At 45.9% G+C, this 23,770-nt stretch overlaps 1 protein-coding gene across 7 annotated transcripts in view; it reads right to left on the bottom strand.

The window, feature by feature from the left end:
• Positions 1-19,095, bottom strand: part of TRDMT1 (tRNA aspartic acid methyltransferase 1) — a 73,335-nt gene extending 54,240 nt beyond the window's left edge. For 3 of the 7 annotated variants that reach the window (XM_079773794.1, XM_079773793.1, XM_079773795.1), the window contains exon 1: positions 18,273-19,095. In XM_079773794.1, coding sequence (XP_079629920.1) covers positions 18,273-18,336 — 64 coding nt within the window. In that variant the 5' untranslated portion in view covers positions 18,337-19,095. Of the gene's footprint in view, positions 1-17,235; positions 17,275-17,661; positions 17,683-17,839; positions 18,216-18,272 lie in introns of those variants that run through there. The other 4 variants (XM_079773797.1, XM_079773798.1, XM_079773799.1 and 1 more) reach the window with 4 other exon arrangements.
• Between the last annotated feature and the right edge of the window lie 4,675 nt (positions 19,096-23,770).

Below are 23,770 nucleotides of genomic sequence, written 5' to 3'. Positions count from 1 at the left end.
AATCATTGCCAAACATTTTATCACTAATAGCAAAGTACATTTTTTGTTTTGTTTTGAATATTTTTGCATTTCAAAAATCACAAATTATTTCTGTAAAATAAAATGAAAAATAAGTTTAAAAATATTTTTTCTTAATCCTTAGAAGTTTAACTAGTAGTCAACCAAAACCAATTTACTTTGGGTTAAGACATACTCAGGGGTGGGGGACATCTGGCCTGTAGGCCATATAAGGCCTCAAAATCATTTGGTCTGGCCCTGCCAAGGTATTAGGGGTGAGTTAATTAAATGCTTGACCAAATATAGCAAGCTAATTTTTAAGTTGATAATTTTGTATGGCCCGCAAATGATGTTACAAATATCCAAATGGCCTTTCCCCACCCCTGCTTTTATTGTTTTATTATCCTATCTAATAATAGAGTAATATGCAAATTAACCATCACTCCGCGACAAAAATGGCGGCCCCCATAGCCACAAGATGGCTGCGCCCAGTCACCTCAGCCCCGCTGCTGGAGTGTCTGGCCTGTCCCACCAACAAACAGAGCTGGGAAAGGAGGACATGGCGGCTTCCTGATCGTGGCAGCCAGGAAGCCCCAGGCCCTGCAGACAGAGCGGGGAAAGCAGGGCATGGCGGCTTCTGGATCGCGGCAGCCGGGAAGCCCCAGGCCCTGCAGACAGAGCGGGGAAAGCAGGGCATGGCGCCTTCCGGATTGCGGCAGCCGGGAAGCCCCAGGCCCTGCAGACAGAGAGGGGAAAGCAGGGCATGGCGGCTTCCGGATCACGGCAGCCGTGAAGCCCCAGGCCCTGCAGACAGAGCGGGGAAAGCAGGGCATGGCGGCTTCCGGATCGCGGCAGCCGGGAAGCCCCAGGCCCTGCAGACAGAGCGGGGAGAACAGGGCATGGCGGCTTCCTGATCGCGGCAGCCGGGGAGCCCCAGGCCCTGCAGACAGAGCGGGGAAAGCAGGGCATGGCGCCTTCCGGATCGCAGCAGCCGGGAAGCCCCAGGCCCTGCAGACAGAGCGGGGAGAACAGGGCATGGCGGCTTCCTGATCGCGGCAGCCAGGAAGCCCCAGGCCCTGCAGACAGAGCGGGGAAAGCAGGGCATGGTGGCTTCCTGATCGGGGCAGCCGGGAAGCCCCAGGCCCTGCAGACAGAGCGGGGAAAGCAGGGCATGGCGCCTTCCGGATCGCGGCAGCCGGGAAGCCCCAGGCCCTGCAGACAGAGCGGGGAGAACAGGGCATGGCGGCTTCCTGATCACGGCAGCCGGGAAGCCCCAGGCCCTGCAGACAGAGCGGGGAAAGCAGGGCATGGCGCCTTCCGGATCGCGGCAGCCGGGAAGCCCCAGGCCCTGCAGACAGAGCCCAGAGAGAAGGGCATGGTGGCTTTCTTAGCAATGCGGCAGAGGGGAAGCCCCAGGCCCTGCAGACAGAGCCCAGAGAGAAGGGCATAGCGGCTTTCTTAGCAATGCGGCAGAGGGGAAGCCCCAGGCCCTGCAGACAGAGCGGGGAAAGCAGGGCATGGCGGCTTCCGGATCGCGGCAGCCGGGAAGCCCCAGGCCCTGCAGACAGAGCGGGGAAAGCAGGGCATGGCGGCTTCCTGATCGCGGCAGCCGGGAAGCCCCAGGCCCTGCAGACAGAGCGGGGAAAGCAGGGCATGGTGGCTTCCTGATCGCGGCAGCCGGGAAGCCCCAGGCCCTGCAGACAGAGCGGGGAAAGCAGGGCATGGCGCCTTCCGGATCGCGGCAGCCGGGAAGCCCCAGGCCCTGCAGACAGAGCGGGGAGAACAGGGCATGGCGGCTTCCTGATCGCAGCAGCCGGGAAGCCCCAGGCCCTGCAGACAGAGCGGGGAAAGCAGGGCATGGCGCCTTCCGGATCGCAGCAGCCGGGAAGCCCCAGGCCCTGCAGACAGAGCCCAGAGAGAAGGGCATGGCGGCTTTCTTAGCAATGCGGCAGAGGGGAAGCCCCAGGCCCTGCAGACAGAGCGGGGAAAGCAGGGCATGGCGGCTTCCGGATCACGGCAGCCAGTAGCCCAGGCCCTGCAGACAGAGCGGGGAGAACAGGGCATGACAGCTTCCTGATCGCTGCCTCAGGCCCTGCAGACAGAGCCCCGAGAGGAGGGCATGGCGGCTTCCTTAGCACTGCGGCAGAGGGGAAGCCCTAGGCCTGCAGACAGAGCCCATAGAGCAGGGCATGGTGGCTTTCTTAGAGCAGAGGTGGCGGGAACACCCCAGGTCCAGCAGACAGAGCCCAGAAAGCAGGGCTTGGGGGCTTCCTTAGCAAGATGACAGTGGGAACACCCCCAGGCCCTGCAGACAGAGCCCGGACAACAGGGCATTGGGGCTTCCTTAGTGTGTCCGTGTTGGCGAAGCCCCCAGGCCTGGCAGACAGAGCACACTGCAGGGCATTGGGGCTTCCTTTGCATGGCGCATGGCAGCAGCAGGCAGAGAGTAGACAGCAGGGCATGGGGACTTCATCTCCATGGCTGCAGGGAAACCTCCAGGCCCTGCAGAGAGCAGAGAACCATGGGGAGTGGGCCTAAGCCATCAGTAGGACAACCCTGAGAGCTCCTGGATTGTAGAGGGTGCAGGTTGGGCTGAGGGACCTCCATGCATGAATTTCGTGCACCGGGCCTCTAGTTTTAAAATATATTTTCATTGATTTCAGAGATGAAGGGAGAGGGAGAGATACAAACATCAATGAGAGAGAAGTACTGATTTGCTGCCTCCAACACACCCCTTACTGGGGATCAAGCCCTGTAACCCGGGCATGTGCCCTTGACCGAAATCAAAGCCAGGACCCTTCAGTCCCCAGACCAAAGTTCTATCCACTGAGCCACATCAGCTTGGGCCCCATTCCTGCTTTTAGATCATTGCTACATAGATCTGACTAAATATAACAGCCCATCAATCAAAAAGTGGATGGAACTGTTTGAGATTTGTGTACAGACCAGACATGGGGAAGTGAGGTGCTAAATTAATGTTTTAAAAAAGGCACATTGAGGGAGTTCACTTGGAAAGGAAAATAAAGATGCTATGCCAGATAATATAAAGAGAAGAGGAGGAAATGAATCTTGAAGAGGACCTTGAGAAAATAAATTTATTTATTAGAAAATAAGAAATTTTTCCAGTAAGTCTCTAGAAAAGTCCACTTAAAATGATGTTGGCATATTGGGGTAGTTTATACAGCTATTGCTTTCCCTATGTCTCTCTTTCTCTTTCCCTCCCTTGCTTTCACTTTCTTACCATACCTTAAGCTTCCCTGAGCAGAAGAAAAGCAAGAAAAAAAGGCAGTTTGGTAGAGGTCACACAATCCTGCACAACCCTGCATCACCCTTAGCCTTGGGCATGCAAGAAGCCTCAATTTCCAGGGACATAATCTAGTCCCTAAAGAAAAGTTTAATAGGCAGTTGAAATTAGAGTTAACTTGAAACTCTAGAACAGCTTTGTTCATCAGTGATGAACTGTAATGATGAAAATGTTCTGTATCTGTGCTGTCCAATATGGTAGTCACTAGCCACATGTGATTACTAAGTGCTTAAAATGTGGCTAGTGCAACTAAGGAACTGAATTTTTCATTTAATTTAATTTTAATCCATTTAAATCTCAATAGCTACATATGGTTGTGGCTACCATACTGGGCAGCACAGCTCTCTCTATACTCATTGGTATTGCTTTCATCAGTTGTCCTGCATAGAAAGCCTTATATAGAGTGGGTATCATGCCATGACAGCCTATGGAGTCAGAGAACTCATGTTCAAATTCTGGATCTGACACTTATTAGTTACGTAGCCCCTAAGCCTCAATTTCCTTATCAATGAAGTGGACATACAGTATTTTTCCGTGTATAAGATGCTGTTTTTTTCTAAAATCGTTAGACTGAAAATCAAGAGGCGTCTTACACAAGGAAGTCAGCTGAGGAGAGAGCAGCACGGGTGTATAGCTGCCCATACCTCGTCAAACAGGCTCCCTCCAATCACAAGCCTCTTTGTTACTGATGTCAGCTGATGCTGCAATTGTAGGTGGAGATGGAGAGTGTGCAGATGCAACAGGGCCCGGAGCCTTCTGAGCCCACAAAGATGTCAAAAAAATAAGAAGACAAGTACCGGTAAGCGATTGTCTTACTCTGCAAAATTCAAACTGAATGTGATCAGCTATGCAAAAGAGCATGGAAACAGAGCTGCAGAGAGACAATTTGGACCTTCTCCCACTGAATGTATGATCAGACAGTGGAGAAAACAGGAAGAACAACTCCTTCAAATGCCAAAAAAGAAGGCCTTAAGAGGAAAACCAACAAAATTGGCAAACTTGGAGCAGATTTGGATTATGGAGCAGCTTCAGAGTGGCTTATGTGTGTCAACCAAGCTTATTAAATCTCAGGCAAGAATGTTTGCAAGTGAAATGAACATTGTTGATTTTACAGGAAAGGCAAAATGGTGCTTCAAATTCATGAAGAGAGAAGGGTTGGCCATGAGAACATGAACAAAGTTAGCTCAGAAAATGCCACCAGTTTATGAGGATGATCTCACATATATAGACAGTGATTCAGAAGACAGCAGTGATACAATAGAAGTTGAAGAAATTGATATGTCTGGAACTAATAGTGATGCAGAAGAGAACAGTGATGCAACAGAGGCTGAATAAAGTGATATGCTGCATAATATCATATTACTAGTATGCAAACATTACCTGCAGTAATCTATACCAATAAAAGCGTAATATGCAAATCGACCGAACGGCCGAACAGCGGAATGACCATCCGGATGACCACGCTATGACACACACTGGCACCAGGCCAGCCAACGCCAGTGCAATACGATTGGTAAGGGGGCCCCGCCATTGCCCCATGATTGCCCTGCAGAGGGAGGCCCAGGCCCCCCTCTATGGGACGATTAATCAGGGGGCTCTGCAGAACTGAGGGGGGGGGGGGTGGCGGTGAACGTGGGCAGCGCCAGGCCAAGGCGGGTGTGGGCAGGGCCATGAAGCCGGCAGCCGGGGGAAGGAAGGCCTACCCTTGCATGAATTTCGTGCATCCGGCCTCTAGTTCTAAATAAAAATGTTTTCTGTTTTCTGTTTAAAATATTGATTTCTTAATTTTGGGTTGGAAAAGTGGGGGGCATCTTATACATGAGGGCATCTTATACACGGAAAAATATGGTAATAGCAGTTACCACAAAGAGCTGCTATAAAAAGTAAATGAAATATGTAAAACACCTAGTATATAGTAGATTTTCAATAATTATTAAAATTCCTATTCATTGCCTGACTTCTCATTGCCTGACTTCTAACTGGAATATTATAGATTAAACTAGGGGCCCAGTGAACAAGTTCGTGCACCTTGAAAGGAACTGTGGGCCTCAAGGCTGCAGTGGGCACAGGGGCAGGTCTCGGCCCACCCTCCACACCCCCGCCCAGCCCCTCCGGCCGCGGCCCTCGGTCCCCTTTCTGCCGGCAGCTCCACTCCCGCTGCCGCTGCTCCCACACGCTGATGGCACTGGCCCCATTTGCACCCGCTGATGGCGCAGAGCGATTGGGGCCGGCGCCAGCAGCGGGTGCAAGAGGCAGCTGCTGGCCCCAAATACCCCTCAGGAGCAGGGAGAGGTGGAGAAGCCCTGAAGGGCGATCAGGGCTGGCAGTCGCCACTCGCACCCACAGACGGCGCCCAGCGATCAGGGTCAGCACCGGGTATGAGCGGCGGCTCCGGCACTGGCAGCGGGTGCGAGCAGGGCTGGCGTCGGCAGCAGGTGTGAGCACTGGGCAGGACCGTGGCATGTAGGAGCAAAGAATTTTCAGTAACCACCAGAGGATCGCCCTGATGACAGCGACCGGCGCCCTGCCTTGGTCTGGCGCCCCCGCTCACCTGCTCCACCATCCTGCCACAGCCAACGCCCGCCACGTTCCACGCGTGCCCCCTAGTGGTCAGTACATGTCACAGCGACCAGTTGTTCAGTTGTTCGGTTGTTCTGCCATTCGGTCTATTTGCATATTAGGGTTTTATATATATAGATAGACAAAATAATAATTATTATTTTATTAAAGCTAAAAAATTATACAGTGAGAAAACTTAAGTTAGAACTGTTTATCTGGATGACAAATTTCAGGAAAAATATTCTGAAATATTTCAGAGTAACATATGAAGAAGAGATCTTCTTCACAAAACACAGTAACTAGATGGTTCCAATCTCTACTACAAAACAATAAGAGAAAATAGACTAAATTTGAATCCCAAGAGATTAGCATTACCTAAAGGAAAAACTTTCCTTTTTATCTTTTAATCGTTAGGTAACAATCAAAGCAGCAGCATTTCAAAGGGAAAACAGAGCTTCTTTAGTGATAGCTGTTCTATCTCTTTCTAATAGCCAATGTTATGATAAAAATAATCTAAATAAGTCTGGCCATGCAAAAATATTTAGCAAGAGATTACTGAGGAGAGAAAATATGTGAGGTTGATTATCATTGTGCCAAAATTCCAACACTTTTGCTTCTGAGATTTTGAGTATAACATGGTGTAGTTATTAATATTGGTATTGCTATTAATGTCATTCATATTAGATCTTTGAGTTGTTTATTTAATGTAAGATTGTGCTAAGTTTTCTAAATGTTGATAATGATTACTAATAATAAAATAAACCTTAATTTCTTTGATTTTTCAGACTTTCATTTCACAGCTCTTTGAATGATTACTACTCCACAGCTCTTTTTACAAAAGGCGTTTGGTGTTTAAAATAATTTATTGTCCTAAAATTAAGAAATCACTCCTTATATCAAGTTTTGATAACTTTTAAGATAAAATCACTTAGAAAGTGATATGAGATTGTTTATTTTAAAATTCCATTTTGTTTACAGGGAAAATACACTTTTATTTGTTTTTGTTTCTTGTTTTAGAGACCTTACAAAGGAAGATGATCAGTGTTCTATGTGGACATTTTATTTATAAAATACACATAGGTCAATTTTTTAAAAATATGAAAGCTTCAAATGCTCTTTTTCTAAACTCACATCAGTAAATTTACACTCATGGGGTTCTCCAGGATTCTTTCTGGACTCCAGCCAAATCGTTTACTGCTTACAAGTCCAGTACTTCACCAAACACCTTCCTGTTAAAATCCGAAGTTCTTAGTGTAATCTGGACCCTGTGTACTCATACAGCATTCTCTCTCAACATTATCCCTTGACCATCCCCACATTCTATTCCAATTCACACTTGCCACACTCATACACATACACTTTTCCCTTGGGTAATAGCAAACTACTTATCATGCCCCAAATGGGCCATAATTTCTCAAACCTAGTATCGCTGCATATAGTTACAAGACCTATCCTATGCTGCCCAACCACTAACACCAGTTCTCTTGTACTGGATCATTCTTATTGGTTCCTCAGGACTCATTCAGCTCATGCATGACTCCTCCAGGAAGCTCTCAGGAGGAAAGTTTTGCATTTATACCAGGACACTGTCTCTCTCACTAGACTATGCTATCTGATAGAGCTCAGGCCACGTCTCATGCATCTGGGCACTTGCAGCACCCAGAAACTGTGATAACTGGTACCCACAGGCCCTCAATAACCTTCTGTTGACTGAATTGATGCATGAGTATGAGTGAATTTGATTTCTAAAATCAACTCCTAATTACTGTTAATTACACTCTTCACTGTCCTAATCCTGAGAACAGGACTAGCTTAAATAAACTTTAATAAGCTTGTACTTATGTGATTATCTATGACTACTGCAAAGTTCATTTTTAAGTAGATTGACATTTAGGTCAAATTTTTACCTTGGAAACAAAATTAAGATAAATTCTATTTATCTTACAAATATCTTAAATCCAGCAGCAATAGTGATAGTGTAAGGCAGTTAGTATTTATGATAGTACCTATCATGTCCTGGGCACGCTTCTAGGTACTCAGAATACAAGACAAGTGGACATTGTGTTCTGCTTTGCCAGTAGTCCCAGATTTTCATTTGGGATCTTAACTCACTCACTATTTGTAAAAGTGGTTCAGATAGCCCCAAACTCTCCACCCCTAGTTTCTATGAAAACATGTGTAAAACGCCTAAATATTTCTCTGCAAACCTTGTCCATGTAGCATTCAACAAATATTACCTATGATTTTTTAAATCAAGGCTGTCATAGGCATACACTACAGGGATCTTTTATTGAGATAGAGAGAGAAAATATATATATTCATATGTCCTGAAGAGGAAGATTTGGATAAGAATATCTAGTTATCTAGCTATTTCTCTGCCTGTGTTTGAATTTAGCGCCACCATTTCCAACTGTATAGCTTATGCAATTTACTTGACCTCATTATGTCTCAGTGTCTTTATCTGTAAAATAGAGATAATATAGTACCTATTCATATGGTTTTCCGAGGATTACATTATGAATATATTTAAAGCTCTTACATTTCTACTGGCCAATCACTCAATAAATGCTTAACATATAAAACAATTAAAATAGATACTTCAATTACAGGAAACTCAAAAATAAAAAATTTAAAATGATAATTAACATATAAAGTACAAAGACTTTTTAAAATATCACATGCTAGAAAGGACTGGGTGTGACAGGAAGTCTCACTGCAGGTAAATGGGACCATCAATTGAGGATTCAGTGTTTTAGAGTACTTTGGCAGTATGTATCTAAAGCCTAAAAAGTTGCTTTGCACTTATCAATTTTAATCATTTTTTATATTTCAATTACTTGACATACTATATTAGTTTCAGGTATACACCCAGCAATTAGACATTATATAACTTACTACATGATTACCCAAATAAATGCTGAATCTCGTACTCATCTGACACCATACATGATTATAAGAATATTATTGACTATAGTAGAGGCCCGGTGCCCGAAATTCATGCACAGGTGGGGTCCCTAGGCCTGGCCGGCAATCAGGGCCTATCGGGGCTATCTCGCCCAGTCCCAATCAGGGCCCAGCCAGACGGGGCCTGTTGGATGGGGGGTGGGAAGGTTTGCCAGCCACGGGAGGTTGGCTATGGGAGTGCACTGACCACCAGGGGGCAGCTCCTGCATTGAGCATCTGCCCCCTGGTGGTCAGGAGCATCATAGTGACTGGTCAACCGGTCATTCCGGTTGTTCAGTTGTAAAGGTCGCTTACACTTTTATACATATAGACAAGTGGTCCGGTGCACGAAATTCGTGCACATTAAACGGGAATTAATTAGAGGAAATATGTTAATATTGCTATTTGCCCTGTCTCTATAATAAACGTGTCAGAGATGAAAGAAAATTAGTAAAATGTATATGAAAATATTCCTCCTGTCAGAGTCTGGGGCACGCAGCAGGACCCAGGGTCAAGTCCCTGCCCACCCGCGTGCACCTCGAAATCGCGCGAGACCCAGACCCGGCCGACCCCATCCTCATTGGGCAAGATCCAGACCCGGCTGACCCCACCCCCGTCAATCCTGGCACCAGGCAGGGGGGCGCAGCCTCAGGTACCCTGGCCTGGTGCTGGGTGGGGGGTGCAGCCTCAGATCCCCTGGCGTACCCTCAGGTCCCCTGGCCCGGCACTGGGGCAGGGGGCACAGTCTGAGGTCTCCCAGCCCGGCGCTGGGGTGAGGGGCACGGCCTCAGGTCCTCCGGTCCGGGGCAGGGGGCGTGGCCTAAAGTCCTCCGGCCCAGCACCAGGGCAGGGGCGTGGCCTGAGGTCCCCTGTCAAGCCCTGCCAGGCGGGGGGACACGGCCTGAGCTCCCCAGTCAAGCCCCACCGAGCAGGGGGCACAGCCTCAGGTCCCTGCTGATTGCTTGTTACGGCTTGTTACGGGAACCCTGCCTCCACTGTGGGCACAGCCATCTTGTGTTATGGGAACCCTGTCTCTGCTGTGGGCACAGCCATCTTGTGATGGCATGATGGAGTGAGGGTTAATTTGCATATCACCTCTTTATTATATAGGATTCCCCATGCTGTACTTTACATTCTTGTGACTATTCTGTAACAACCAATTAGTACTTCTTTATATATTTTTTTTTTAATTTTTTTTTTTTTTTTTACAGAGAGGAAGGAAGAGGGAGAGAGTTAGAAACATTGATAAGAGAGAAACATCAATCAGCTGCCTCCTGCACACACCCCCCCCCCCACCAGGGATGTGCCCGCAACCAAGGTACATACCCTTGACCGGAATCAAACCCGGAACCCTTGAGTCCACAGGCCGACGCTCTATCCACTGAGCCAAACCAGTTAGGGCCAATTTGTACTTCTTAATCCCTTCACCTTTTTCACCCATCCCCCAAATCCCCCCACAATCTGGCAACTGTCAAAATGTTCTCTGTATCTATGAGTCTGTTTCTATTATGCTTATTAGTTTATTTTGTTTTTTAGAGTCAATGCTTGATAAGTACGTTTTTATTCTCATTTTTTAAAATATATTTTATTGATTTTTTACAGAGAGGAAGAGAGAGGGATAGAGAGTTAGAAACATCAACGAGTGAGAAACATCCATCAGCTGCCTCTTGCACACCACCTACTGGGGATGTGCCCGCAACCAAGGCACATGCCCTTGACCGGAATCGAACCCGGGACCCCTCAGTCCGCAGGCCGATGCTCTATCCACTGAGCCAAACCAGTTTAGGCTATTCTCATTTTATTATTCATATTTTTTGTCTTCTCTTTTTCTTAAAGACAACCCTTTAACATTTCATATAATACTGGTTTGGTAGTGATGAACTCCTTTAGCTTTTTCTTGTTTGTGAATCTCTATCTGACCCTCAATTCTAAATGAGAGCTTTGCTGGGTAGAGTATTCTTGGCAGTAAGTCATTACTATTCATCACTTTGAATATTTCTTGCCACTCCCTTCAGGCCTGCAAAGTTTTGTTAAGAAATCAACTGAGTCTTATGGGAGCTCCCTTGTAGGTAACTAACTGCTTTTCTCTTGCAGCTTTTAAGATTCTCTGTCTTTGACCTTTTGCATTTTATTTATGATGTGTCCTGGTGTGGGCCTCTGGCTTCATTTGTTTTGGACTCTCTGCACTTCCTGTATGTCCATTTTCTTCACCAGGTTAGGGAAGTATTCTGTCATTATTTTTTCAAATAGGTTTTCAATTTCTTGCTGTATTTCTTCTCCTTCCAGCATCCCCATGATGCAAATTTTAGTATGACTGAAGTTGTCCCAGAGGTTCCTTATGCTATACTCATTTTTTAAAATTTATTTGATTGATTTTGGAGAGAGGAAAGGAGAGGAAGAGGGAGAGAGAAGCACTAATTTGTGCATTCATAGGTTGATTCTTGTATATGCCCTGACTGGGGATTGAACCCAAAACTTTAGCATATGGGAATGATGCTCTAACCAGCTGAACTAACTGGGCAGGGTATCTTTTTTTTTTTAATTTTATTTTCTTTTTGCTGTTCTGATTACATGGATTTTGCTTCCTTATATCCCAAATTGCTGATTTGATTCTCAGCTTTATCTACTCTACTCTTAATTCTCTATAAATCATTCATTTGTTAGTGTAACTTTCATTTCTAACTGGCTTTTTTTTTTTTTTTTATGGTTTCCATGTCTTTTCTTATGCTTTCCAAAATCTCACTAAGTTCAATGAGCATCCTTATAACCAGTGTTTTGAATTCTGCATCTAACAGATTGCTTGTTTCCATTTTGTCTATTTTTTTCTGGAGTTTTGTTCTGTTCTTTCATTTAGGCCATGTTTCTTTGTCTTCTCATTTTGGTAGCCTCCCTGTACTTGTTTCTATGTATTAATAGAGCTGCTATGTCTCCCAGGCTTGGTAGAGTGGCCTTACGTAGTAAGTGTTCCATAGCGTCGAATGGTACAGAATCCCCAATCATTCCAGGAGTACTGGGCACTCTAGGTGTGACACCACCACCCACCATATGGCCTGTGTACACCCTCCAGTTGTAGTTGAGCCTTGAATGCTGTTGGCACAACACTGGAAGGGAGTTACCTCCAGGCTATTGGCTGCTGGGACCACCTATCACTGTGGAGGATCAGCTGTGCAGGAGCCTACCCCATGGAACAGGACTTACTTCAGTGGGGCTCTGGTGCCCACTGAGTGTTCCCCTTGAGTGTGTTGCTTATGGAGGTGACTGGGTTGTGCTTCCACATTGTCTGAAGCTGTCCACTGGGTGTGCCGGCTCTGGGGTCTCCCCAGAGGTGCAAGCCAAGGTCAGCCACTGCCTGTGTTTCGCCCAGAGCCACCTGGCATGTGCTACAAAGTAATCTACATATGGCTGCTATTTGTGTGGAGCTTGGATGTGCCCAGGTGAGGCCAAGCCGTGAACCAAGGCCGGCTGCTGCTAGAGCCAGAACTAGGGTCATGTAGCAGAGGTACAGGACACGCTGAGGTCAGATGCTGCTTGTTTGAGAGATTTTAGGAAAGTCTGAAACATGAGCCCAGTCAGGCCATTCATATGAAAAAGATAATATAAACAGTTTGGTTGGGCCCACAAGGTGGGTGGGGTGAGGCCTGAAGGAATCCCCAGGGCAGGATGAACAGTGATAGCCAGGTTGATGGAGTCTCAGATGTGGTGACCATCTGCCAGCTCTTTGGGTTCAGGGGGTCTCAAAAAAGGAACCATGGGCTCTGCCAGCACTCCGTCTGGCAGAAAGCTGTCCCCCTCCACCAGCTCTCGCCCTGATGTCAGACAATTCAGTTCCTGCCTGTATGTCCCTGATGCCTTTTTAACTGCTGCTCTATTGCTGAAGCTGAGAGGGAGCCCGAGTAGGTCCATGTGCGGGCCCTTTAAGAGAAACTGCCTGGGCTTCCAGATGCCCTCCAACACACTCAGCAACACTTCCTGCTGGTTTTTACAGCCAGAAGTTATGGGGACCTGTCTTCCTGGCACTGGAATCCTGGGCCTGGTGTGGGGCTGGGACCACTTGTGTCTCAGGGAGGACCTCTGCAGCCGACATCCCTCCCTATTTTTATCCAATATATGTGGATGTGGGACTAGGCCATTCCAAGTCTCTGCCCCTCCTACCAGTCTCAATGTGGCTTCTTCTTCTTCTTCTTTTTAAAAAAATAGTTTTATTAATTTTAGAGACGAAGAGAGAGGGAGAGAGAAACATCAATGATAAGAAAGAATCATTGATGGGCTGCCTCCTGCACAACCCCTAATGGGGATCAAGCCTGCAACCCACAATATGCCCTTGACCGGAAATGAACCTGGGACCCTTCAGTCCAAAGGCTGATGCTCTATCCACTGAGCCAAACGGGCTAGGGCATGGCTTCTTCTTTATATCTTAATTATAGAACTTCCATTCAGCTAGATTTCAGATGGGTCTGAATAATAGTTGCTCTGTTATTTAGTTATAATTGTGATGCGGTGCTGGGAGGATTCAAGTACCACATTTTTTGGACTTACAAATCTATATTTGGGCACATATCCTTAGGTGTGGTAGGCAGAACTTACATGACAATAGGTACTTTGCAGATATGATTAAGGATCCTAAAAAGAGATTATCCTGGGTTACACAGATAGGCACAATGCAATCACAAGAAGGATGGACAAGGATTAAAGTCAGAGAAGTAGATGTAATGAGGGATGGAGAGGTCAGAGACAAAGACTAGACGATGTTACACTTCTTGCTTTGAAAAAAATTCAAGATATTCCAAGTAAAAACAGAAAGCTGTAATTTATTATAATATTCATGGGTATATGTAGAATTAATATTGAAAAGATATAGTCTAAGTCCTCAACAGGTTTATTCCTACATGAGCATCATATATGATTTTTATTTTTAAATTCCTTCTTTACCTGTATAGTATCAGTATTTCCCAGTAAGCCATAATCTCTGGACGAAAAGAACATGGTTGTCCTGTTAATGCTGCATCCCCAGCACAGTAACTGACATAGAAACCACTCAATAATAACATGCTGAATGAATAAATGTATGTTTTCAATATTTCCCAATTTATTGTTTTTTAATTTATCTTTATGGCTGAAAGTATTACAGATGTCTCGTTTGTTTGTTTTTTTCCCATTGACTCCCTCCACCCCACACCCGTCCCTCCCAGGCCTTCACCACACTATTGTCTGTGTCCATGGGCTATGCATATATGCATATAAGTTCCCCAGTTATTCTCTCCCCACCCCACCCCGGACCCTGCGTTCCCTCTGAAATTTGTCAGTCTGTTCCATGCTTCTATATCTCTAGATCTATTTTGTTCATTAGATTCCACATGTGAGTGAGATCATGTGATACATGTCTTTCTCTGACTGGCTTATTTCACTTAGCATAATAATTTCCAGGTCCATCCATGCTGTTGCAAATGGTAAGAATTCCTTCCTTTTTACTACTGTATAGAATTCTCTTGTGTAAATGTACCACAGCTTTTTTTTATCCAACTAACCCATGGGCACTTGGGCTGTTTCCAGATCTTAGCTATTGCAAATTGTGCTGCTATGAACATAGAGGTGCATATATTCTTTCTAATTGGTGTTTCAGGTTTCTTAAGATACATTTCTAGAAATTAGATCATTGGGTCAAATGGGAGTTCCATTTTTAATTTTTTGAGGAAACTCCATACTGTTTTCCACAGTGGCTGCACTGGTCTGCATTCCCACCAGCGGTGTACCAAGGTCCCTTTCTAAATGTATCATATAAGACAAAAAGAATATAAATATAAAATGGCATTTTTAAATACTCAATTTCACTAGTAATCAAAAGTTAAAATAATTTCACCTAATAAATTATGTCAGTTTAAATGTTATATTAGCATATTTATGGTAACACAGTTTATTGGATATATCCCTTTAAAATATAAGTTGACAATATCATCAACTTTTAAAATGTCCCTGCTCTATAACTAATATACTCATTCAACAAATGTTTACTGAGCATCCACTATGCAACAATCACTATTCTAGGTGCCAATAATATAGCAGCGAACAACATGGGAAATAAACAAATCCCACGCAAAACAAACAAAAATATCTCCACCCTCAAGGAGCTTACATTTTAGAAGGGGAGGCAGTTGATTAAAAACATAAACAAGTAAAATACATAGTATAATAGGCAGCAACACGTGCTAAGAGGAAAATAAAAGAATAAGGGGGATAGGCAGAATGGGCAGAGACTGCAGTTTTCTGTAGTGGTCTGAGAAGATGATACTGAAGACAACAATGGAAAACTCCATGGCCATAAAAAAGAAGAAAATCTTACCTTTTGTGACAGCATGGATGGACATGGAGATAATTACGCTAAGTGAAATAAGCCAGTCAGAGAAAGACTTATATGTGGGATCTAATGAACAAAATAAACGGATGAACTAAATAGAAACAGAGGCGTGAATACATGGAACAGACTGAGAGCTGTCAGCGGGGAGAGGGAGGGGGGACTGGATGAAAGGTGAAGGGATTAGCCAAAGAACATATGTATATAACCCATGGACACAGACAACAGTGTGGTGATGGACAGAGGGAAGGGGGGCAGGGTCTGGGTAGAGGTGGGTAAAGGAGGGGGAGGGAAATGGGGACATCTGTAATAATGTCAACAATAAAAATAAAGTAAAAAAATAATAATAAAATAAGATAAAATAAAGACAAGGGACTAGTCATGTGGCTAGGGACAGCATTCCAGACAGAGGGAACAGCAAGTACAATGGCCCTGAGGCTCAGATGTTCTTGGTGTGTTTACTGGTAGCAAGGAGACCATCATCCCTAATCCACTCTCAAGTAGTTAATATTGGTAATAGGATAATGTGCACCTTCCCAACCTTCTTCTAAGTCAAACTACACACACACACACACACACACACACACACACACACACACGCTGTATGTATGTGTCCAAATATAAAACAACTAGAATAAAAGTGAACCCCCAATCATTTTCCCTATGAGAAAATCCAAAATTAGATTTATGAACATTTTCATTATAAATGATGGAAGAATATAGCTGAAATAGTCAAGTAACCTCATGTTATATAACATTAATTCAGCACAGAGGCAGCAGGAAGGCTCTGTGGATCACAGGGTCAGCCAAGGAAAGCTACTCTGAAGAGGCCACATACGAACCAAGACATGAAAAATGAAATGCATCTGCTTTGGAAAAGTCTGGGGTTAAAGCACTGTGGGTAGAGACTATAGCAAAGGCCAGAATGTAGCAGGAACGTGAGGGTTTGAGGAATACAGACAAAGAAGACCAGTGTGCCTAAAAAAGAGAACCAGAGGCAGACAGAAGCCAGATGTCACAGGCCTAGTAAGAATATGGGACTGTGATTCTAACCTCAAATGGAAGCCAGTTAAGCAAGGAAGTGACATGATCCAGTTTACTGTGCAAAAAGATCATTCTGCTACTACGTGGAGAAAGGATGGAGTGAGAAAGCAGAGTGGAAGCAGGGGGGCAGTTAGGAAATTACTTTAATATTTTAAATAAGAGAAAGTATAGCTTAGATTCACAGTGGTGGCAGTGATAATAGAAATAAATATGTGTACAAATTCAGGTTGCATTGGCTGACATGAGAGAAAATATGTAACTGTCATTAACAAACAAAATAATTAAAATTATGAAGTTGCCCCTATCAAATTAGCAAAAGTTAAAACTGGATAATACAAATCCTGAAGACTATGTAGTTAAGACTATGTAGTTCATAAACATGTGAAAAGCAATTAGTTATTATTATCAAAAGCCTTAAAAATATTCTCATAATTTTTGACTTAGTAACTGGCACAAAATCAGTCTTTTATTGTTGAATGAATTAATTCGACTTTTAGAAAACATGCTTAAAGAGAACATCAGGATTTATGCTCCAGGATATAACTAGCACATTTATACTTGCAATATCCAACACTTATGGAGTGGCTGAACCATAACATTTAAAATCACGTTTCGCCGAAACCGGTTTGGCTCAGTGGATAGAGCGTCGGCCTGCAGACTGAAAGGTCCCAGGTTCGATTCCGGTCAAGGGCATGTACCTTGGTTGCGGGCACATACCCAGTACGGGGTGTGCAAGAGGCAGCTGATCGATGTTTCTCTCTCATCGATGTTTCTAACTCTCTATCCCTCTCTCTTCCTCTCTGTAAAAAATCAATAAAATATATTTAAAAAAAAATAAAAATAAAAATAAAATAAAATCACGTTCAAGATCTAAGGGAAAATTAACTAAGGAAGCAAATAGTACTGGAGTTTTGTTTTCATGCTGGTAAGTTTTGATATGACAACTGAACAGGGGAGAGCTCGCAAATAATTGGTAGTAAAAATTTAACAATAATCTAGTCTAAAATCAAAACTCGATACATACTTTCAGAAAACTTACATGCTCAGCTCATTACACAGTGTCTGTACCTTACGCTATTCGGTCTCCTGTTACCCTTGGTACTAAAACAGGAAGGGGGGGGGGGGGTTCAGTTTTGTGGTTGTCTTAGCAATCTAAGTATAAACATGCACGAAGCCTATTTGTCACTCCGTGTCCCCGGTGCCCAGCACAGTACCTGGCACAGAACAGGGACTTGCTCAATCCATCTTTCTTGAGTGAAAAATCACCAAAAAAATAAACTTTTCAGTTCCCACTTAGCGCCGAAGAATTTTAAAACGTCAAACTGGAAGAGGTACCTAAAAGCTATAGGGCTCATAGCCATTGATAATATTTTTGCGTGGCTACAATCTACCAGGCATTATTACACCGTATGCTTCCTGTCTTCACTCCTCACATTAATCCTTCTCTGAAAGAATCCCTTTTCACCTTTTAAAACCAGGAAACCGGTTCAAAAATGGTCAAGAACTAGCCCAAAGTCACACAGCAGCTGGGTTGGAGCTCCACCCCTCTCCCGCGCCTAAATGCACCGGGACAGGAGGCACCACGAAGGATGTTTCTTCTCAGGGACCGGGAGGGACCAGCTCTCAGGGTTCACGATTCCTACCGTGGATGGCGGGGATCCCGGAGAGCCCGGGGTCACCAGGGAGACCCGACCAGACCAGCGACCTCCCCTCCCCCCGGCGACTTCCGGGGGCGGGACCCTCTCCCCACGCCGCTCGGCGCTGCCACCCCAGGGCCTGGGCATCGGCACTGGCCGGGCGCTCGCCCCTCCCGCCCGGTGGGTACCCTTTAGTGTGACTCGTGGCCCAGCCTTGAGGATCAGGACCCAGGAACTGAGCTCTCGGAGGGACAGGAAGAGGAGAGTCTCCACCGAGCAGCGGGAGGCGGCGGCCCGCAGGCGCTGTTTCCAGGACAACCGAGCCCCCCCCCCCCAACCCCGCCGTCCCCGCCCCCGGCGACTCGCCGCTCCGCCCCTCGCTGGAGCCAGAGCTCCGAGCCGCGCCCAGAGGGAATGGAGGCGCTGCGTGCGCTCTCACCTCTCAGCGCCTGGTGCATGCCCCCCACGCCGCTGTACAGCTCCAGCACCCGCAGGGGTTCCATTCCCGCGCCGCCGCCGCCACCACCACAACTGCCGCCCGGGAACTAGGCCTGCCGGTCCCGCAACTTCTCCCTCCGCCAGCGCCGCGCCCTGGCTTCGGGTTCCGCGGCTTTTCAGTTCCGCCCCTTCCTGCAGCTCAGGCTCAGGGCTTCACCTGGCAGCTGGGGCCTGGGACTGACGGGGGTCCACCCACGGGGGGACAGAGGGCATCTAACAGTGAGGTCTCACCAGTGAATAGCAGCCACTCTGTGGCCTCATGTACGATTTGTCACCCTTCTAAGGTGTTTTCAAGGGCCTTGGGAGGGAAGAAATCTGGAGCTCAGTGGGGGGGCAAAATGTGCCTTTGCCTCAAAATAATTGGAATCCAGAAAACTCACTTTTCAGGCATGCCGCTTTTCCAGAAGTTCCTTGAACGCCTGAATTGTTCCAACCATTTTCCATCAGCCTTGAGCACATGACACGTGCTTGGGTTACGTCGATAAATCTGACGAGCCTCTTCCCCAGAGAAGGTCCCAGAGTTACAAGTATGGAAATAGCACCTGTGCAGCAGAGCCCTGGTGCCTGCTATCATTGTTAGTGGCGCTACTTATAGTTTAGCTTGGAAAATACCCCTCCAAAGGATATGCTGTCAGTGCAATATAGGACTGTTTATGGACCTCCAAGTGCTAGGGCCTTTCTTCCCCAGGATGGTCCAGTGACCAAATTATTATAAACTAGAGGCCCAGTGCACGAAATTCGTATGGGGGGCAGTGTGTCCCTCAGCCCAGCCTGTACCCTCTCCAATCTGGTATCCCTCTCACAATCCAGGACTGCTGGCTCCCAACCGCTCGCCTGCCTGCCTGCCTGATTGCCCCTAACCACTTCTGCCTGCCAGCCTGCCCTCCCCTGCAGGCCTGGGTCCCCCCCCAACTACCCTCCCCTACAGGCCTGGTTGCCCCTAACTGCCCTCCCCTGCCGGCCATCTTGTGGCAGCCATTTTGTGTCCACATGGGGGCAGCCATCTTGTGTGTTGGAGTGATGGTCAATTTTCATACTACTCTTTTATTAGATAGGATTGGATTGCAGACCAAGAAAGAAAAAAAGGCTATATGCTGAGAGGCAATGTTCTCATAGTGAAGTGTCCTTGTGTTGTTCCCATTACCACCACAGGTCTTGTAAGAAAAAATTAGGGAGGACCACTTGTAATAAGTTAACTGATTTATCAGAAACTTTGCACGTGTGTTAATATAACAACTAAAAGTATGACTACTGTTATCTGAATTACAGAACAGTCTGATCCACATTGATGTGTCCTATGAATATTTAAATTGTAAATGTATATTATACTTCAAATGTTTTGCATTTATTCGTCACTTATTTCAGACTAGAGGCCCAGTGCACGAAATTCGTGCACGGGGGGGAGGGGGTGTCCTTCAGCCCAGCCTGCACCCTCTCCAATCTGGGACCCCTCAAGGAATGTCCAACTGCCCGATTAGGCCTGATCTCAGTGGGATCAGGCCTAATTGGCAGTCGGACATCCCTCTCACAATCCAGGACTGCTGGCTCCCAACCACTCGCCTGCCTGCCTGCCTGATTGCCCTTAACTGCTTCTGCCTACCAGCCTGATCACCTACTAACCACTCCCCTGCCAGCCTGATCGATGCCTAACTGCTACCCTGCCGGCCCAATTGCCCCTAACTGCCCTCCCTTGCTGGCCCGGTCACCCCTAACTGCCCTCCCCTACAGGCCTAGGTCCCCCAAACTGCCCTACCCTGCAGGCCTGGTCACCCCCAAATGCCCTCCCCTGCCAGCCTGGTCATCCCTAACTACCCTCTTTTGCTGGCCCGGTCACCCCTAACTGCCCTCCCCTGCCAGCCTGGTCACCCCCAACTGCCCTCCCCTGCCAGCCTGGTCACCCCTAACTACCCTCCTTTGCTGGCCCAGTCACCCCTAACTGCCCTCCCCTGCCAGCCTGGTCACCCCCAACTCCCCTCCCCTGCCAGCCTGGTCACCCCCAACTGCCCTCCCCTGCCAGCCTGGTCACCCCTAACTGCCCTCCCCTGCCCACCTGGTTGCCCCCAACTGCCCTACCCTGCAGGCCTGGTCCCTCCCAACTGCCCTCCTCTCCTGGCCTGATCACCCACAACTGCCCTCTCCTGCCAGCCATCTTGTGTCCACATGGGGGCAACCATCTTTGACCACATGGGGGCGGCCATCTTGTGTGTTGGAGTGATGGTCAATTTGCATATTACTCTTTTATTAGATAGGATAAGAAGGGTTGTGTGGTAGAAAGATAGCAGAGACCTGAGGTTAGCCCTGGCATTGCCATTAACTGGTTGTGTGTGACTCTGCACTGAGCCTGGTTTCTTCATCTGTATAATGAAGGGGAAGGAAGAAGGGGAAATGATTGCTGAGGGCCATACAGCTTCAAGGAAGGTCCTGTGGCTGACTCAGTACTTGCAAAGGGGGTCCTGATTGGGCCACATGTTAATTATCTGCTCAAATTGAAATGATCTAGAAAGGAGACATTTTAAAAATCTTCTTTAAGCAAATGTACTCTTAAAACAACTCACAGAAATCATGTACACACTAACATCATATATGATGCAAGAAGCAAACTTTTCTAATATTTATTACATAATATTAGTGCCATAAATAGATATATGCCACATACAGTCAATAATCAACATATTTAATAAGCCTAGAATCTGTTTAGCATTAGTGCTATAAATCAAAATAAATATGACCAAGGATCTTACCCTGTAGGGGAGAGACAGGACAGAAATACGTGGAAGAGTTCATGAAAAATACCAACCTCCTGGGAGAACAGGAAGTAGAATCTCATCCCCACACAGGCTGGTTACAGATGGTTCACTCTGATATCTAAGTCTTCACAATAGAACCTCAGACTTACCTTTATTTGTTAACTTTGCTTTCACTCTTCTTGAACTGCACTGTAAATCAGACTGCTCAGCACTCCCCAAGACCATTTCCTGCTTATATTCTTCAAGACCCATACTCCAAGTGGAACCTTCCTTCCAGATCCCCAGGCTAGACACCCCCGCTTGTTTCAGTTCCTTAATCCACCCCATCCAGTTCTCTGAAATACAGATTCCACCTGCTCCTATCACTAACGCCTTTCAGTTCGCTTTAGCCCAGTTTTGACTTCCTATATGCCACATCATTTCTTTACACAGTATTTCTTCTCTAAAGCCCATCGTGAGTGCTAATCATTTCAAGAATATAAACTTCTCCAAAATCATAATTTACAACTATCTCCATGGAAGCATCTGTAGATGTTAGGCCCCTTGGATTATGTGTGCATTCTCTTCCAACCACTTGCACAACCACTTCGTGAGTTGGGGGTGGGAGGAATGCCCTAATCAGGAGTAGTTGAGGAGGAATATAGGATGGGCAGATAAATGTTAAAAATAAGATATATATTGAAACTCAGCACACTTTTTGAAAATATAAATATCAAAACTTGGACTTCAGGATATTCAGTGAATTTTCCTTCAAAACAGAGAAACATGCCTGGCCAGTATAGCTCAGCATCAACCTATGAACCAGGAGGTCATGATTTGATTCCCAGCCAGGGCACATGCCCAGGTTGCAGGCTCAATCCCCAATTTGGGGAGTGCAGGAGGCTGCCAACCAATGTCTCTCTCATCATTGGTGTTTCTACCTCTCTCTCCCTCTCCCTTCCTTTCTGAAATAAATAAAAAATATTTTTAAAACACACACACACACACACACACACACACACACACACACACACACACAAAGAGAAAACGCACTTGTAAAAAACTGCTTCTCATGCCCTGGCTGGGTGGCTCGGTTGGAGCATCGGCCCGTGCAGGTTTGATTCTCAGGTAGGGCACATACCTAGGTTTCGGGTTCAATCCCTAGTCAGGTTGGGTATGGGAGGCAACCGATCAATGATTCTCTCTCTATCTCTATCTCTGTCTCTATCTCCATCTATCTCATCAATAAAACATATCCTCGGATGAGGATTTTTAAAAATGCTACTTATCACCTGGCACATGTGAAGTATATCAGAAATAATTAAAGGATACAATATAGTTCTAAGGATTATATTGAAATGATAATAGCATACTCAATTATTTAAGGGATCATTATTAACTTTAAATCTAATACTATTCTATTCTTCCTCTCCTATGTTTCTCTGACCATTAATATCTAACAAAATTCAAGTCTGCCAAATGCTTAAAATACTTTTTGAAATCATTTTTGAGGTTCCATGATCCAGGCAATTTTTTATTCCTCTGTGAAACATGAGGTGGATTCCTATACAGGCTCACCCCAGGTAGAGTATGCCCTGCTTATGCCAATTGGAATAATGAATAAATTGCATTCTGGTTTTACCTGGAAAAAAATGGTCTTTATGAATTACATGGAAAATTTTGAAAGTAGTCATATGGGAGTAAATTGGCAAAAATGTCCTCAAGAGAGGAAATTACATTCAGAAGAAACTTGAATTGGAAAGGCCCAGAGTGTCCATCTGCCACTGTGAGTTCCACTTTTTCTAAACGTCTTTTACCGTGTTTGTGCTCAGCCAGCACTAGTCCTTGGCTGGTGAGCTGCTAATGAGAGGCCCAGAGTGGGGTGGTGGTGAAGGGCTTGAGTTACTAAAAACTCTTCTTTAAAGTGACCTAAAATCCAGTTCCTTTGAGATTTGCCCTCTGTAGTGATTGTAAAGAACTCTCCGTGTTCTGTAAGGAATTATGTTGTGGTTAAAACTGCAAGCCTCAGAGTCAAAGAGTGTAAACAGGAATCATAAATCTGCTGCTTCCTAACTTGGTGATTGGGGAAAGCCACCCAACCTCTCTGAGACTAGCAACGTCTACAATGTGTAAAAATAGGACACGCGGTTGCTATAAGGATTACGTGAAAATTAAAAGCAGTTAGCCCAGTGCCTAGCACAATATACATGCATGTTTTATAAATAGTATCTATGTAATAACACTCTCTGAGTGATGCGTTCTCAGTCGCCTTCAGCTGGGTCATGTGGCATGACTGATCCCCGGAGTCAATCACACCGTAGTTTGATGATGCCCATTTTAGGAGCCGTAACTGAACACTGGGCCCTAAACAAGGTCAGATCATCAGGCTACAGAGTGGTCCAGATGGCACAGACATCGAAGGCCCTAGGCGAGCTGGTGGGAAGAGGAGCCTGCCCGGAGCAGAGTGAAGGAAATGCTGGAAGTCCGGAAGCCATAGGCACGACTGAAGGGGTGCTGAGCATGGACGCATAGCAACTCAGAAGGCAGCAGCACACAGTGAGAGAGACAACGCCTAGCTCTTAACTCCCAGCAAGGCCAGGAGGGCTGTGAAAGGTGGGTGTACAGGCCTGGCAGTCTTAGGGCAAAATTGTTCAAGTGACCTTAAAAGCAGGATGTATGAGCTGGGAGACCGGGGTAGAGGTGAGAGAGAACC

Source organism: Cnephaeus nilssonii, assembly GCF_951640355.1.
Source record: "Cnephaeus nilssonii genome assembly, chromosome: 1".
In the NCBI taxonomy this organism is placed as follows: domain Eukaryota; kingdom Metazoa; phylum Chordata; class Mammalia; order Chiroptera; family Vespertilionidae; genus Cnephaeus; species Cnephaeus nilssonii.
The sequence above is the reverse complement of the archived record's forward strand: the minus strand, read 5'-3'. Positions and strand labels throughout refer to the sequence as shown.